The 18,202-nt window shown below is 41.0% G+C and overlaps 1 protein-coding gene across 2 annotated transcripts in view; it reads right to left on the bottom strand.

Moving 5' to 3' along the window:
- Nucleotides 1–18,202, bottom strand: part of LOC126100999 (peregrin) — a 248,793-nt gene that overhangs the window by 47,372 nt on the left and 183,219 nt on the right. For both annotated transcript variants that reach the window (XM_049911665.1, XM_049911666.1), the window contains exons 17-18: nucleotides 16,843–17,014; nucleotides 3,276–3,613 (exon numbers count right to left, since the gene is read on the bottom strand). In XM_049911665.1, the coding sequence (XP_049767622.1) occupies nucleotides 3,276–3,613; nucleotides 16,843–17,014 (510 nt within the window). The remainder of the gene's footprint in view (nucleotides 1–3,275; nucleotides 3,614–16,842; nucleotides 17,015–18,202) is intronic.

The following is an 18,202-nucleotide window of genomic DNA, read 5'->3' as shown; positions in this document are numbered from 1 at the left end:
TGCCATGCCATTTCCACCTGGCGCCTCAGTTGGACCAGCGTCCGTGCTGGACGTGCAGACCGCGTGAGACGACGCTTCATCCAGTCCCAAACATGCTCAATGGGGGACAGATCCGGAGATCTTGCTGGCCAGGGTAGTTGACTTACACCTTCTAGAGCACGTTGGGTGGCACGGGATACATGCGGACGTGCATTGTCCTGTCGGAACAGCAAGTTCCCTTGCCGGTCTAGGAATGGTAGAACGATGGGTTCGATGACGGTTTGGATGTACCGTGCACTATTCAGTGTCCCCTCGACGATCACCAGTGGTGTACGGCCAGTGTAGGAGATCGTTCCCCACACCATGATGCCGGATGTTGGCCCTGTGTGCCTCGGTCGTATGCAGTCCTGATTGTGGCGCTCACCTGCACGGCGCCAAACACGCATACGACCATCATTGGCACCAAGGCAGAAGCGACTCTCATCGCTGAAGACGACACGTCTCCATTCGTCCCTCCACTCGCGCCTGTCGCGACACCACTGGAGGCGGGCTGCACGATGTTGGGGCGTGAGCGGAAGACGGCCTAACGGTGTGCGGGACCGTAGCCCAGCTTCATGGAGACGGTTGCGAATGGTCCTCGCCGATACCCCAGGAGCAACAGTGTCCCTAATTTGCTGGGAAGTGGCGGTGCGGTCCCCTACGGCACTGCGTAGGATCCTACGGTCTTGGCGTGCATCCGTGCGTCGCTGCGGTCCGGTCCCAGGTCGATGGGCACGTGCACCTTCCGCCGACCACTGGCGACAACATCGATGTACTGTGGAGACCTCACGCCCCACGTGTTGAGCAATTCGGCGGTACGTCCACCCGGCCTCCCTCATGCCCACTATACGCCCTCGCTCAAAGTCCGTCAACTGCACATACGGTTCACGTCCACGCTGTCGCGGCATGCTACCAGTGTTAAAGACTGCGATGGAGCTCCGTATGCCACGGCAAACTGGCTGACACTGACGGCGGCGGTGCACAAATGCTGCGCAGCTAGCGCCATTCGACGGCCAACACCGCGGTTCCTGGTGTGTCCGCTGTGCCGTGCGTGTGATCATTGCTTCTACAGCCCTCTCGCAGTGTTCGGAGCAAGTATGGTGGGTCTGACACACCGGTGTCAATGTGTTCTTTTTTCCATTTCCAGGAGTGTATGTAGAATGGTAACCGAAAAAATCAGAAATTCATCGAATTTACATTCTAACAGTCTGATATCCTAAAAGATGAGTGACAGTAAATGTACAGAGAAAGTGTTGAGCAGTAAACAGGTATATAAACAAGGTGTTGAACAATGTACTTCAGCATTAACAAACAACAACAACCCCCCCCCCCCCCCACCCCAGCCCGCCGACTGATTTGAGAAGTAAATTCCTAAATGTGACACACAGTTAGTTGGTGATATATTGGTGATATAAACTGTTTCCTTACAAAACAAGTGCGTTTGTGAAGAAATACTTGACACAACACTACAATACAATATCATCTCTTTTGTCTGGTTAGAGGCACATAATAAATACGACAGGCCTAGGAACTATTGCTGAGCAGATTAAGAACACATCTGCACCTTCAGATGTCACTAGTTCTGATACATTTTGTTGCCTAACAGTTTTCATGTTTTCAGTTGATATCCCTCACTGAATCAAGGCCAGGTATCTTCTGTTCACAAATATTGCTAGCAACTGAAGTATAATTTTAACAACTGTTAAGGTAGAAAACTACATCACAAATTTTTGTATTTCACATGAAAAAATTTTTTTAGACATTACACAGCCACAAAAAGTGCATCACTCTCAAGGGTAAGGTCATCTTATTGATAAGTGATGTGACATGTAGGAGTGTATGACAACAAATTCAGACCAAATGAAACATACATGTCACAGAAAAGGGTGCCCAAACAGCCACATCAGTACACAGTGTACTACTTTCTGGCAGCAACACGGGATAGTATTCTCGGATGGGAATGATCTTAAAGGTGCCCAACGGCTTTCTGCAACAGAGTGTCTTAAGCAGGTTGTGCCCTTTGTTGCGATTCAGCAATGGTACTTGCAGGCCATTGAGAACAGGTAAGTTCCTTCTTTATCATGCTCCATACATGATTAGCTGGTGAGAGATCTGGTTACTGTACAACAGGAAGAGTATGTAGCACAGTAGCAGCAGCCATATGTGGACTTGCACAGTACTGCTGAAAATTCTCATTACCTTGCCGTCAAAGAAATTACAGTACCATGGAGATAACAGCCTGTGCAATGCAGTGGGCATTGGTTACTTTACTCTGCAGAAATACAAAATGTGACTGTGTGTTGTAACTGCTAGCCCCCTACGAAATGAAGCCAGCAATGGGACCTGTGTGTCATCAGCAAATACACTCTGGAATAGGTAGCTCACCAGGTCTATGCCACACCCATGTACGTCCATCACTTGCATACAAATAAAAACAGCTCTCATCACTCAGGACATTCCAGTCTCCAGTTAACTCTTTCACAACACCGGATTAGCCATTCTTGGCAGTGGCATGATGTCAACAGTAGCCCTAGCCAGAGACACATGTGATCTTAACCCTGCTGCAAGAAAATGGTTGCCTGTGGTCCTTGATCACACAGCAGGTGCATGTGCCCAGATTTTGTCCCTGGATGACATTTAGCTGGCCACTGCTTCTCACAAAATGTGTTGCTATTGATATATGTCTGTACTACAAGGACATTCAGAACTTGATCTGCAGGATACCACCAATAATTTGTGTCCAACATGTGCTTCAATACTTCAATACATCTATCTGGCATCTTGCAGGTCCACAATGAGACCACACTTAAATGGCTGGAGCTGTTCCAAAGGAGTACATACTCACTGGTGGGGCATGGTTGTACTATAGAATGAACATCCAAACACTGATCACCTCTAAACTAAGCACAGTTACCGCCTGCAGAGTCAAAACAGGTGGTGCACAGACATGTCTCCTGAGTCCCATCTGATCATTGACATCTGTGATGAATGACTAATACTACAAACTCTCACAGTATGCACATTTTATACCCTTGTGTCACTGAACACAGTACTTGACAGTATTTCATCCCCCCCCTCCCTCCAAAGGCAGTGTACTTAATCAATAATACACTTCAATAGTCACTAAAACAACAATCAAACGTCATAATGCGTCTGTCTGTCAAACCGGGTACATTTACATTACCCAGCCACAGTAGTTACACAAACATGTATATCAACTAGACCCATATACATAGTGTTAAGGAGTCAACACCTACCTCCACCACTGCGGTATACACGAAAACTTTCTGTTGCAGGCAGAGGTGTTGCAGGTAAAAGTGGTGCGTCACTTGTAGAGGATGCAGCACCCACTCCCAGCAGCAGGCCAGACACTGAAGATGCAATGTCTGAACGGTTGCTACTGGATGGCTGTTGATTATTCTGCTGCTGCTGGCTGCCAATGGACGAGGATGTGCTAGCAGGTGTCATCACGGCTGGTGCACTGTTGCTCCCTGACGGACCACCAGAAGTACCAGGCAATGCATGTTTTCGAGGACGTCCCACCCTCCTCTTTGCAGGTACTGGAGCTGGGGTATTAGAGCTGTCACTCCCACTCCTGCAACAATAATACTGTCAATACTGATGTGAACAATTATGTTACAGAAAATATATTCTTGTGTGTTAAGCCATGCTGAAAATTCTTTTCTTGTGCACAATATTGTAATGACTGGCCACATTATAAGATAATACTTTTCCTCTCTTTGCATTGCATATGCTGTATTGCATATATGTAGGTGAGGTATTTGAACTATGATGCCAGGATGTGAGAGAAATAGGCTAGCAGCTGTGTCACCTGAGCATAGCTCATAAAATGAATAAGGATAACATTGAATCTTTTGAGTCAGTCAGTGAGGCACAATCAAAATGATTCAATTGACAGTGCACTGCCTATAAAACATAGGCATCTGGGTTTGAGTTCTTGCCTGGAAAGTAATTTTAACATTACATTTAACCAATGTAACATATACTTAAGAGTACATGGATTTCTCAAGAACAACACTGAGGGTGCGGAGATGCCAAATTCCTTGCCACACCCATTCTCCTCGCAGCTACAAGGCCCACTAGGAACCCTGTCTGTCTGTAACCTGGAGAGCAAGAAGAGTTCTTGCTGTGGAAAGTGGTCTTCTCTGAGAGACACTACAACTGCTGTACAAGCACACTAAGTTTCTTACCAATCTATCAGTGAAGTGCAGTGTGTAGTGATACATGTTGCATCTGTTTGGTAGTAATTGTTGCCTAACTTTAGATTAGCTACTGTCTTCAGATTTATGTAAATCTCTGCTGACTTGATAGCTCCACTGATTTTATGCACAAATTGTTCTCATTTCATGTCAGTAAATGCTGTGCACTCCTGTGTCCAGTAACAAAATTTATGGATTTATCAGAGGCAATAAGGAAACAAAACCACTTGTGCTAACATTGGTTTCCAATCCATTACCATTATGGAGAAATTCTGGCAGTTGTGGAAATGACAACTGGATGGCCAGCAAATGGCAAATAGGATAACAACAACAACAGTTCTAGTAACAGCTTAAAGGACAATGTGCACAACAACAGATCCTTGAACAATTAATGAAGAAGGCGGGAATGTTCCAACAGCTGCAGCCTTTCCTGCTGGACAAGGAAGAATGGGAATGTTCCCATCATCAATTGTTGCTGCATTTAACAGCATGTAAGGTTGTGATGCTGCTCCACAGCAAACATGCCATCTATCTACTAACCCAAAAACCACGTCACTCCTTAGCCACTAATCCATCCTGAAACTTTATCTTTCTGAAATTTGTACTATTTCGTCACATTACTGTGAAGAAAAATGTAAGTTTAACATTTTTTCAATAAATACAAGCACAAAAATCATACTTATGCTGCCTGGTTGGCAGAACTTAATGTGTTGCCTCGTAAATATAATTCCAAGTGTGAAAATACGCACTCACTCGTCAGATCTACAGTAATGTTTTTCTCCAGACTCTGAGCTGTTTAGAAGTGGTGCAGCCAGACAAATCTAGAATTAATTAGGTTCTTAGGATAGCAAAAGTACATGGAGTCTTCAGGGTAGCAAGAAATTTGTACCTTGAACAGGAATGGCCTTCATGAAACTCAGTCTCCATTCTTGTAAGTATTCATGAGACTGGAAGTCAGGCACTTCTAGCCAACAATGGTCAACTTTGGTAAAATCTTTTCTGGAGAAACTTGCCAGGTTAGGGGTTAAACAACTCCACATAACTGTTGGATTCAGAAACTAAAACTTGAAAATGACATGCACGAAAACCCTGTTAGCTCATCATCAACAGATTCCACCCTCACATCAATGGCAGGTGACCTCTACTATAGTGTAATAATGAATTAGTCATGATCCACATTCTCAATGCACACTCCAGGAAACACGATGTTCATATCGTAGACTACGGTTCTGTTGAATGCAACAAACCGGCATCACACTGGTCACAAACATATACTTTATACCATGACCTGAGAGAAGGTTAAAGTAGCCAGTGATCAAATTTTTTTGTGATACACATGTCAGAAGCAAATGGTGGTAAGGAACACAACAGAAGACAAATGGATTGCCTTGAGAGAACAAATGGGAAAAGCAGAAGGAGGACAAGCAGGATGTGGCAGAAATCCTCGGATAACACACGAGATGTTAAATCTAATTGAGGAAAGGAGAAAATATGAAAATGCAGGAAATCTAGAAGCCAAAAGGGAGTAAAAGATGTTTAAAAATTGACAGTGACAGGAAGGGAAAACTGGTAAGGTAGAAATAGCTAGACAACAAATGCAAAGCTGAAGAAGCACACACGACTATATAATAGAGAGGTGCTGACTACAGGTAAATTGAAAAGACCTTTGGTGGAGGAGGAGGAGGAGAGAAGATGCTGTATGGATACTAAGAGCTCAGATGGAAAGACCATACCAAGCAAAGAACGGAGGGCTTAAAGGTGGAAGGAATACACAGAAGGTCTATATAAGGAAAATAAATTTGAATACAATATTACAGAAAGGGAAGCAGAAGTAAATGAGGATGAGATGTGAGATACGACACTGCGAGAAAAATTGGACAGAGTTCAGAAAGACCCAAGTCGAAACAAGTCACCCCAAAGAAGGCGATGTTCCTTCAGAATTACTGAAATTTTTGGGAGAGCTAGTCATGGCAAAACTATTTCACTTTGTATTCAAAATATATCAGTCAGGCAAAATGCCCTCAGATTTCAATAAGAATGTAATAATTCCTATGCCAAAGAAGGCAACTGCTGACAGGTGTGAATATTATCAAACTGTAACTATAACAAGTCATGCTTCCAAAATACTGTCTTGAATTATTTACAGAGTAATGGAAAAGCTGGTAGAAGCTGATCTTATGTAAGATCAGTTTGGATTTAAGATAAATGTAGGAACTAGCGAGGCTATAATGATGCCACAATTAATTTTAGAACATAGATAGAAGAAAGGCAAACCTGAGTTTATAGCAGTTGCAAATTGAGAGAAAGCTTTTAACAATGCTACTGTCTACAAGGAATATACTCTTTGAAATTCTGAAGGAAGCACAGTTGAAATACAGAAAGCAAAAAGAAATTTGCTACTTGTAATGAAATCAGACTGCAATTATAAAAGTCAAAAGGTGTGAAAGGGAAACAGTAGTTGAGAATGGGTGAGACAGGGTTGTAGCCTCTCCCTGACATTATTCAACCTGTACACTGAGCAAGCAGTAAATGGAACAAAGTAGAAATTTTGAAAGGGGAATTAATGTTCAGAGAGAAGGAATACAAACTCTGCAGTTTGCTGATGGCACTGTAATTCTCTCAGATACTACCCAACACTTGCAAGAGCAGCTGAACGGAATTGAGGGCCATGGAATGTAGTAAAATCATATCAGGTGTGCTGACAGATTTAGATAAAGAAATGAAACACTAAGAGTAGTTGATGGGTTTTGCTATTTGGGCAGCACAATAGATGACATTGCCTGAAGTAGAGGATATAAAATTGTAGGCTGGCAATAACTACAAAAGGCTCCTGAAAAAAGAAGGAAGAAAGGATGATTAGTGGTTAACATCGCATTGGCAACAAGGTCATTAAAGATGGAACACATGTTTGGTTTAATGAAGGATGGGGAAGGAACTGGCCATATCCTTTCTGAGAAACAATCTAGGCATTTTAAACATAGGGAAATGACGGAAACTGTAAATCTGGATGGTCAGATGGAGAACTGAATTGTTGTCTCTTGAAATGCGAGTCCAGTGTGCTACCCAATGTGCTACCTTCCACTGTTTTTCTAAAAGAGAGAATTTGTTAACATCATATACCAATTTAAGTGTTAGGAGTCTTTTCTGAAAGTGTCTGTATGAAGGGCAGACTTCTATGGAAGTGAAATGTTAATGGCTGTCTGGGAAATGTCGTGATAAAGATGAATATTGAAAATTAGATGGGTATAATGAATAAATCAAGAGAAGTGGGGAAAAAAGAAATTTGTAATACAACTTGACTCAAAGAAGGATTTTGTTGATAAGGCACAGTATTACAACACAGGCATTGTCAATTTGATAATGGAACTGTGAGGGGAGGGGGGGTGTTGCTGTTGTTGTTGGTTGATTTGTGGGTGGGGACAAAACAGTGGGTCATCTGTCCCATCAGATTAGGGAAGGATGGGGAAGGAAGTCGGCTGTGCCCTTTCAAAGGAACCATCCCAGTATTTGCCTAAAGCGATTTAGATAAATCACGGAAAAGTTATCAGGATGGCTGGACGCAGGTTTGAACCGTCATCCTCCCAGATGTGAGTCCTGTGTGCTAACCAATGTGCCACCTCACTCAGTGGGGGAATTGAGGAGGGGGATGATGGGGGTGTAAGTAAAAACTGTAGGAAGAGACCAAGGCTTAAACACAGTAAGCAGGTTCAAGTGGATGTAAACTGCAGCAGTTATGCAGAGATGATGAGCCTTGCACACGATTAACAAGCATGGAGGTCTGCATCGAACATGTCTTCAGACAGAAGACCACCACCACCACCACCACCACCACCACCACCACCACCACAACAGCAACAACAACAACAACAACAACAACCACCAAGAACAACTACTATAGGACATTCCTTGTTGTGTAAATTACTTAAAAGTGTCTATCACAGCTCGCCTGCAGACAGGTGCAGGTTACCCTGCCGATGGGTCAACTGCACTGCATTCATGCCTTGTTTTGCCATATGCGAGAGCCGTTTGGCCATCTCTAATTGGACACTCGGTTGAGGCATTCGGTCATATAGGTTATGGCATGGTTGCCTGATGGCCCATACTTGTGCTGTCTGTTCACCACTGCCCACACGCTTGTGGCCGCCCAAGTAAGGGCAGTTCAGTTGACAGCCTGACTTCAATGATATCACTATTAATTGTATAACTAATGAAGGATACATTTTAATCTTCAGAAATTAATCCTGACATTATGAACCAAAAGTGTGAAGTCTTCAAACCCGACATGGAATGTCCTGGCCACAGAAACGTGGAAGGAATTACTTGGCTACCTCTCTCTATAAATACCAGGAAATAAAATAAAATATCTTTGGCAGAAAGCTAAAAAGTTTGAGTGGATGACAGAATGTCAGCAAACTTTTGAGAAACTCATACTTTACCTACTACAAGCTCACATCTGACTCCAAATGAAAGTTGTTACTAACAATAGATACCTACAAAGATGGAAAGGCTAAGGTTCTATTGCGTAAGACTCCACACGCATCTGAACAGCCTGTCACATTGTCTTCCAAATCACTGACCTCAACTCAAATTAATCCCAACCAGATTGAGAGAGGAGCACTTGTTCATTTTGTGTATCAGAAGTTCCAATCCTCTCTCTATGGTATGAAGGTCCATCATATACCAGATTATCAATCACTACTTGCTTCGCCTGGTAGCATAAACAAGCTTCCCGATAAAACAGCATTGGGCACAATTCCTCAACCATTATCAGTGCTCAATTTACTACTGTCAAACAGTCCAATATGCAAATGTGGATTCCCTCTAGAGATTACTCCAATCATTGGGGTATCACGAGAATGAAGGTGCTTACCCAGCACCATGTCTAATGGTCTGGTGTCTCAGTAGAGATTGAGAGACATGCACATGCAGCAGAACCAGCTGCACCACCACAGGACTTCTTTCCATGGCTGCCTCCACAACACTAGTAGCAGTCCGTCCACATCAGTTAATCACACTACCCACATGTGATGCAAACAAACAGTAGCATCTCAAGTAGGTACCCTATCAGAATCTCACAGAATGTTTCTGCCACTGAAGGTGCCCCACATACCATATATCAGATGATGGTTTGCAATTTGTGTCTGGTCTGTTTCAGGACTGCTGCAAAAAACAGCATCTCACACCTTACCACACAACCATTCCACCTAGCATGCAAATATTTAAAATGCACATAAAAAAAGCAGTGTCATATCTCAACAAAGAGGACACAATAACCTGCTTCTTGCCATCTTACAGAACAATTTCAGTCAAAGGAAAGTCACTGGAGGAGCTTCTCTATGACTAGTGCCATCACACAGTAATGGATTTGATGTACCAGCAGTACATACTTTACTGGTGCCCCCATTACAGCGGCAGAACAGAGGTCTGAACTCATCATTCAGCACTGCTGAGAAACTGCCCTTGCTACTGGCCGCACTTCTACCAAGGAGTGGGATGTTTATGGCAATACTGGCCATTTTGGGGGGTGTGAAGGGAGGATTCTTGAAGCCTGTTAAATGCCGTCAAATGGTAGTTCACAGGATTTCTGGCAAGAAGCATCTAGCCCGAGATACATGCCGCAGTGGATCATTTACTGATACCACTGATATCAAATAGGCTGATCCTATGTTATGAAAGAGACTGATATTGGCAGAACCATCAAACAGAACCAGCTGTTCACAGCTGGATCAGAAGTTTCTGTAACTTCAGTCACAGCGCTACTAGGACAATGGAGTGTTGCAACAGTGTACAAGTGCTGGACTCTCAATTGAACTGTTTATCTGAGTGCTGTCGACGAACTTCGTGATTACAGACTAGAATGGAAACTCCAGTAACTTTTCAGTTCTTTGTCAATAAGTGCTTCATGTTGCTATGTTTATCAAGGGAATCTATGGTTTTATTAATGGTTGTGGCACTATATTTTGAAATACCTGTTGGAAACTACTGTAGGAAATATTCCAAAGCTGAATCTCAATAATCCAAGGGCATCTGGTAAGTACTGTCAGAGAGAAAATCAACATTACAATCTCCACAAACAATTATTCTCCTGCTATGGCTACATAACCTTATTAAAACCATTCTACATGCTTTGTGAAGGTCAAGACCGGCAAACTGTCCTATCATTAGCTTACATATCTCCTGATCTATGATTGTAGCACAGTACTCAAGAAGCAGTTATCAGTATCCATTAGCCTGAAGAGGGCGGGACCTATCTCCATTTTCTATATGTATAGTCATGCGTGCTTTCCTCTTATTGGTTAAACAGTAATATGGTATTAGCTCCTACTGTAGTGTCTCTGAATGATATTCTGATAAGAACACCACAGCTGCTGACATATCACCTGCCCTTCCATTTTCTTGTATGGACATTGGAAGTTCATCCTACTCACTCGTAAGATTTCTGAAATTTTCATGAGTGTTCTTTAAGACCCAGTTTTCTTCAGGATACAGTTACTTATTGAGTTAGTTAGCTCCTTGTTCCACAGAGCATTTGCATGATAAATTGTAATGATGTGGAATGATTCATTTTACAGTATGTAGCTGTGCAAGTAACCTCTTACCATAAACAGTAATATGCAAACCTTGCTGCATATGATGATGCTGCAAAGTGCAGGATGATTAGCCAACCTCACCCACATGAGAACACACCCCCCCCCTTCTCCCCTTTTGAATGAGTCTAAAGATATGCATTAAAAAGTATCACAGAACATTTGATCCTGGGCCTATTGTACAGCACAAAGATTGATACAATCTTCACAATGATGTGAAGAGGGAAGGTAGGTTAGAGGTTAGCTTTTAACACCCCACTGAGGATGAGGTCATTGGAGATGCTGCACAAGCTAGGATTAGAGAAGAATGCGGGAGGAAATCAGTCACACCCTTTCAAAGGAATCATTCTGGCATTTGCCTTAAGTGATTTAATGCGATAATTGAATCCCTAAATCTGTATGGCCAGGCAGGGATTTGAACTGCAGTCCCAGTCCCAGTTTCTTGCCACTATGTCACCTCATTTAGTACTACTGCGAAAAGCATTCTCTGCAGTGCTCCTAATCTAATTCTTAACTGTGAAAGAGCTTGCTGAAAAGTAATGCCACCGAATTTTTTATGAGAAAACTCTTAAAGCTTTTTGTATAAAACAAACATTATTAACATTCTACATCTTTATTATTCATGCCTGTATATTTGCAGCCCTCTTCCACTAGAGGAATCCAAATTGTAGTATGTAACGTTGCAGTATGTAATGTAACTATGTCAGTGCTTGTGTAACAGCATGCTGTAATCAAGTTTCGAGTTCTAAGAGTTCGTCCACACATGGAGCACTCTCTCCTTCAGCATAACAATGCCAGAATACACATAAGAACCATGACATCTGCAACAATCTGATGTTTTCTGTTCACTGTCATCAATCATCCTCCAGACAGTCTGAACATCTTCTTCCTCCTCCTCCTCCTCTTCTTCTTCTTCAGTAGTGGTAGAGCTCTTGGCTTCAACAATCTTTCTCCACATTTCTTAGTTGTTTGCTGCTCTTTTCCACCCCAAGACTCCCATACTGGTGAGATCCACTATCATCAATTCATCTTCTTCTAAATCTCCATTTTCGCCTAGCTGAATGGATTACACCTTTCATAATTTTCTTTGGAATTTTATCCTCTACCATTCTCTCCACATGTACTGTATTCACTGTGATTTCACAAATTTTACTATGTCCCTATCTTGCATTAGCACTTCTCATTTGGCATTGTAGCGTATTCTCCAGCTTTCTTCATCCCTTATGCACCATAGATTTTGTGTCGTACTTTCCGCTCAAAGGTTCTTAGTGCATTTTTATCATGTTCTGTCAACATCCGTACCTCCGACCCATATGTGTAACTGGGCGGCCCCATCCAATTTTCATCTGTTTCCAAAATTTACAGAGCACCTTCAAGGACTTCACTTTGATAGTGATAAAGCGGCGCAAGCATATGTGAGGTTGCGGCTCCATCAACAAAGTCCGACATTCTACCATGATGGTAGCACCAAACTGGTCTCTTGTTGGGAGAAACATGTTCGTCACCAGGGTGACTTATGTTGAGAAATAAATATGTGGGGATAAAGTATAAAGATGTACAATGTTAATAATGTTTGTGTTATTTGAAAAGCTGTAAGAGTTTTCACATACAAAATTTGGAGTCATTCCTTTTCAGGATGCCCTTATATAATTGAGGCTTGAGTACACTCCGTAGTGTACACAACCTACTGAATCATAGGTAACATTACTGATCTCTGCAATTGGTTTAAAAATACCAGTTACAAAAGCTCTGTACCAGTTCTGATGTTCCCTTTGTAAGTCTAGTACCTAGTAATAAGAAAGAGCTTAGGTCTTCTAAAAACTTTCCTTTTCAGCCTATGTTTGCACATTACGCTCTGTACTATAAGACTTTTTAAATGCAGAGCACAAATAAACAGAGTGTTAGGAAGAAACAGACTCACCAGGTAGCAAGTAAGCAATATATGTTATGAGAATTTACTTAAGAATTGAGAGTCATTCCAGAGTAAATTAAACAACAAATTCAACACGAGGAGTATACAAAAATAAGACAAAAGGGCCAATTATTTAACAAAGGCACATACTGCAGATGATTAGGTTTCAAAGTGGTGTAAACATTGGCAACTTGGTTTAAATGGTCAGAAATGTAAAACAATGCCCTTCACAAGTTTTCCTTAAAAAAAAAAAAAAAAAAAAACACCTAAGTGTTGTATTCTTTGATCTAAATACCAATGAGACACAACTGCAGCCAACCAGCTCATACAAATTCCTGCTTGTAACACTTTGTAGGGAAATGAAATGGAATAATCACATAGGGTCAGTCATAGGTAAAGCAGGTGGTAGACTTCAGTTTATGGGTAGAATATGTGGGAAGTGCAATGAGTCTACAAAGGAGATTGCTTAAAAATCACTTGTGCGACTCATTCTAGAGTATTGTGTGGGATCCTTACCAAATAGGACTAACAGGGGATATAAAATGTATAAAGAGAAGGAACGCTTGAATGGTCACGGAGGAGAGTCGCAGAGACTGTTACAGACATGCTGAAGAAACTGAACTGGTAGACTCTTAAAAATAGACATAAATAATCCCGAGAAAGTCTACTAATAAAGTTTGAAGAAAAGGCTTTCAATTATGATTCTACAAATACACTGCAACCTACTACGTATTGCTCACTTAGGGACCATGAGGATAAAATTAAACAATTACAACATGCACAAAGGCTTTCAAACAATCATTCTTCCTCTGCTCCATACATGAACGGAATGAGAAGAGACTAATAATGGATACAATGGCATGCACACTCTGCCATGCACGTCAAAGTGGTTTGCAGAGTATACATACAAATGTAGATATGTACAAAGTAAAAAATCATCTAAGTCAAAGAAAGCAAAAGAAAAGAAATTATTGAAAGAAATAAGGAAACTATTGACGAATTACAGAAACTATCTGGAAATGTACAGGAGACATTGTGAGAAAATACAATATATAGAAAGCAGCATTAATTCTTTTTGCAGATGACACTAGTATTGTAATCAATTCAAAAATATAGCAACAGAAGAAATGGTCAATAATGTCGTTAATCGTGATGTATTGAGTTGTTTTCTGAAAATGATCTCACTCTCAATTGACACAGCATATTCAGTTCTGTAAATCTAGAGGTACTACACCAATGACAAGTGTAACTCTTGGTGAGGAAATAATAACTAGACAAAAACTCCAAAATTATTAAATGCTTATATTAATGAGACTTTAAACTGGAAATAATACACTTTCAAACTTCTCACATAACTTAGTTGAACCACGTTTGCATTCTCAAGCACTGCAGATCTTGGGGAGCAACAAATCAGTAAGCTGACATATTTTGAGTATTTACATTCAACAATGTGATATACTGGGGTAACTCATCTTTCGAAAAAAGTCTTCATTGCTCAAAAATGTACAGTAAGAATAACTTGTGGTGCTCACTTATGATCATCTTGCTTAAGGAGTTGGGGATTCTGACTACTGCTTCACAGTTTATTTACTCCCTCATGTAGTCTGTTGTAAATAAACGACTGGAGAGCAAACGGAACAACGATGTGCATAATTACAATACCAGAAGAAGAAATGACTTTCATAACTCCACATTACAGTTGTTCTCTTCAACACAAAATGGGGTTCATAATGCAGTAACCAAGATTTATGATCACATATCCAGTGACATAAAATGTCTAGCAGACAGCAAAATGTGGATGTAAAATGACTCATTCTACATCACTGCAATTAATTGTACAAATTATCTATTGAACATGAAACTAACTAATTAGCAGACTAACTAACAAGGAAAATATGGTAAGAGAAGCAACTGAAAACAATAAGAATACAAAGATAACAAAATAAACTTTACTTGGGTAGACATCAGATTCATGTCAGGATGGCAGACGGCATAGTAACTACCAACAGAGAGAGAACTATAAAAACATTTTATGATTTCTATAATGTTTGTATAGTTCTTAAGATGAATCCACAAGATAGAGATATATGACATTTAGAAAGTAATCAGTTGAAATGTGGCATAGTAATGAAGGTACAATCAGTTGAAATGTGGCATACTGAAATCTGGACATCACAAGCAATGTATCACACCACTATTCAACAAATGCAATGGCAAATGAAGCAATGATGTCTTATATAGTAGAGTGTCAATCATCCGAACTAATTGGGGGGACCAGAGATGTTCGGATAACTGGTTTATTCAGACAATAAAACCATACACTTTATTTACCAATAAACACTAAATACATTTATAACACGAATCTCTTTTATTATTACAAGGGCAAGTACAATAAGAATGTATGTAGTACAGACAAATACACAAAAAATATGTAATACATATGCAATTTGTATCTACAGTACATATGTACAGAATTAACACTTAAAAAAAGAAAACCCTAATTTTGGTCTGTCTAAACACGTATCTGATACTGACTGCTTTTATCTTGAGCTTCCATCATCACAGCAGTAAATGATTCAGAGGCAGCAAGTATATTTGCATCTTCATTTTCTGGACCAGACCTGACATGACATGCTGACACGCGGCAGCTTCATCAGTGACGAGGTTTACAATCGCTATGACAATTTTGAGCACTTCACTTCAGACGTATCCCATCACACTCAAATTTTATCCCAGGCTTTCTTAAACTTCTGTTTCTTTTACACTATTCCACACTGCTCTGATCAAATTATTATTTTTATGATTTATTAACAAACTTTCTTCTCCCTCCTCTTTTACTAATACTGTGCATAATAATTCTTCCATACAATCATTTTAGGTCTCAGTAACAATAACACCTTGGTTCATAGGATGGAATGATGGGGTTATGCTACATGGAAAAAGAACCTGTTCTTTTCATTTAAGATGTCACATGATGGATGAGTTGGTGCATTGTCAAGAAGCAGTGATGTTTTCTCCCTTTTGTCATTCTTTAACTGATGAGCATTCATGGGAGGTGCATGAACTTCCATAAACCATTATGTGAAAGTTGTACTACCCATCTAGGTGCTCTTTTGTTAGGTGTAAACAATGAGCACTGACAATCGGTGGCATTAGTATAAGATGAATCAGTAACATAATTCTTGCTTATTTTAGGACCGGGTGTTGCTAATTCAAAACATGATGCAAAAGTTTTCCTTGCCAAAGCTTTCTAATTGAGCCCAATTTCATCAGCATGCTAAGTATTTTCGAGAACATAATGTTCTTCTTTCAATACATCTCCAAGTTTAGTTTTGAAAGAGTCGGCTGCTGAAGAATCAGCAGACAGTTTTTCTCCTTTATTTGATGCTTGAAAATGCCGTTTGTTGACTTATAATGCTTTAATTGTACTTGCTTTCAAATTCAATGGCCCTCTAAGGTTTCCATGAGTTTGAATGGGACTAGAGACCAGAGACAGCTTCTCCTTGTGAGGTGTTTTATGTAAACCACTTGTAAACAGCATCATCCAGATTCATGTTCGAACAAACTTCATAGTTACACGGCTTGTCGATCCATCGATACATGTAATATCTGTGATGCTTGTCCTTTGTTTTTCATATCCATAAATATTGACTTACAAAGATTTTAGCTGTAAGATAGCATGGATTTGGATTTATCTTCCTCTAACCTTTTATTAATCTCATACTTATTTCTCATATATAGGCCAACACATTTATGTTTACACATTTTATATCACAGGTTTAGTTTACATGGTAAAGTGGACACAATGATCATGACAGAGGGCAAACAGTTACTACTGTCTGCAACTCAGCATTTTTGCAGGGCAGATGGGGGGTGGTGGTAGTGAGGGCAGCAAGACTGAAGCGGAGGAGAAGGGCAGCACACATGAGTGAGTAACAGGAAGTTCAGTTAAGTGGTTGTTCAGATAACTGAAACCCTACGGTACTTTTAAAGCAGCTATACTGGCACAGGTGATAAAATAGATGAAATACATAGATACATAACAATATACGAATAAATTCTTGTCATATATGGTATTACAATTGTGATGTCTATTTTTACGTACATGCTAATGCTTCCCCCTGGAGGGTCTGGTTTCCTGAAGGCAGCTGCTGCAGCTTTTCTGGTGAACAGTACAGCAGTACGGCGATTCACGCCAGAAGGTGATGCACTCATCTGCGACTGGTCTGATGTAGACATCTTCACAGGAGTTACTGGAGGAGTGTTGTTTGATGTGTCTGTTAGGACAATATAAGTACATCTGAGCACAAACGTACAATCAGTGGTTCACATCCTCACTTGGCTCAACACTAAGCAAATAAACAAATTTCTAGGTACAAATTTTCTTCTCTTTGTTTCTTGGAAAAACACTGGTGCAACTTTGCAAGTGTCACTATCTGATTTATTTACTATGTTGGCTGGGAGTAACAAGCTACAAATGCCAAGAGAAAGTATAACTGGAAAGTGGAAGGAAGGAAGGAAGCAAGATTATGGTTTAATATCTGTCAAAGACAAAGCACAAGCTCGTATCTTATAGTGATGGGAAAGGACATTGGGCAAATCCTTTTCAAAGGAACTACCCCAGCATTTGTCTTGGGCATTTTAGGGAAACAATGGAAAACCTAAGGTCTTGAGGGTGAGATGATGGACTGAACCTGCCTTGTCAAATGTGAGTCCAGTTCCTTTATCTACTTCAACCTGGTGAGTGGAAATTTGTATGGTGACTGAAGAATATAAGGAACATTTGCAAAAACATTCTTGAACAAGCTGACAACTTTGAAAGACTGTCACAAATAAAGCTTTCGGCCAGTAAGGCCTTCATCAAAAATGGATCTCTCTCTCTCACACACACACACACACACACACACACACACACACACACACACACACACACACACACACACAAAAGCGTGCACACGTGCCTGGAAATGCAACTCACACACACGACTCCAATCTCAGGCAACTGAAGCCACACTGCGAGCAGCAGCATCAGTGCATGATGGGAGTGGTGACTAGGTGGGGGTAAGGAGGAGGCTGGGGAGGGGGAGGGATAGTAGGGTAGGGGTGGTAGACAATGAAGCACTGTTGGGAAGCATGCGGGGACAATGTGGAGAAAAGATAGGGCAGCTATGTGCAGCCAGGAGGTTAGATGGAGGGCAGAAGAGAGGTGGGTAGGGGGTAGCAAAAAAAGAGATAAGTAAAAAGACAAGATGCAATGTTGGAATGACGGCTGTGTAGTGCTGGAAGGGGGAACAGGCAAGGGTCTGGATGGGTAAGGACTATGACTAATGAAGGTTGAGGCCAGGAGGGTTATGGGAACGTAAGATATATTGCAGGAAAGTTCCCACCTGCACAATTCAGAAAGGAAAGGTGGGAAGGATCTATGTGGCACAGGCTGTGAAGCAGTCGTTCAAATGAAGGATGTC

This window comes from Schistocerca cancellata, chromosome 9 (assembly GCF_023864275.1).
Source record: "Schistocerca cancellata isolate TAMUIC-IGC-003103 chromosome 9, iqSchCanc2.1, whole genome shotgun sequence".
Classification (NCBI taxonomy): domain Eukaryota; kingdom Metazoa; phylum Arthropoda; class Insecta; order Orthoptera; family Acrididae; genus Schistocerca; species Schistocerca cancellata.
This window is presented reverse-complemented; position numbering and strand designations above follow the sequence as displayed.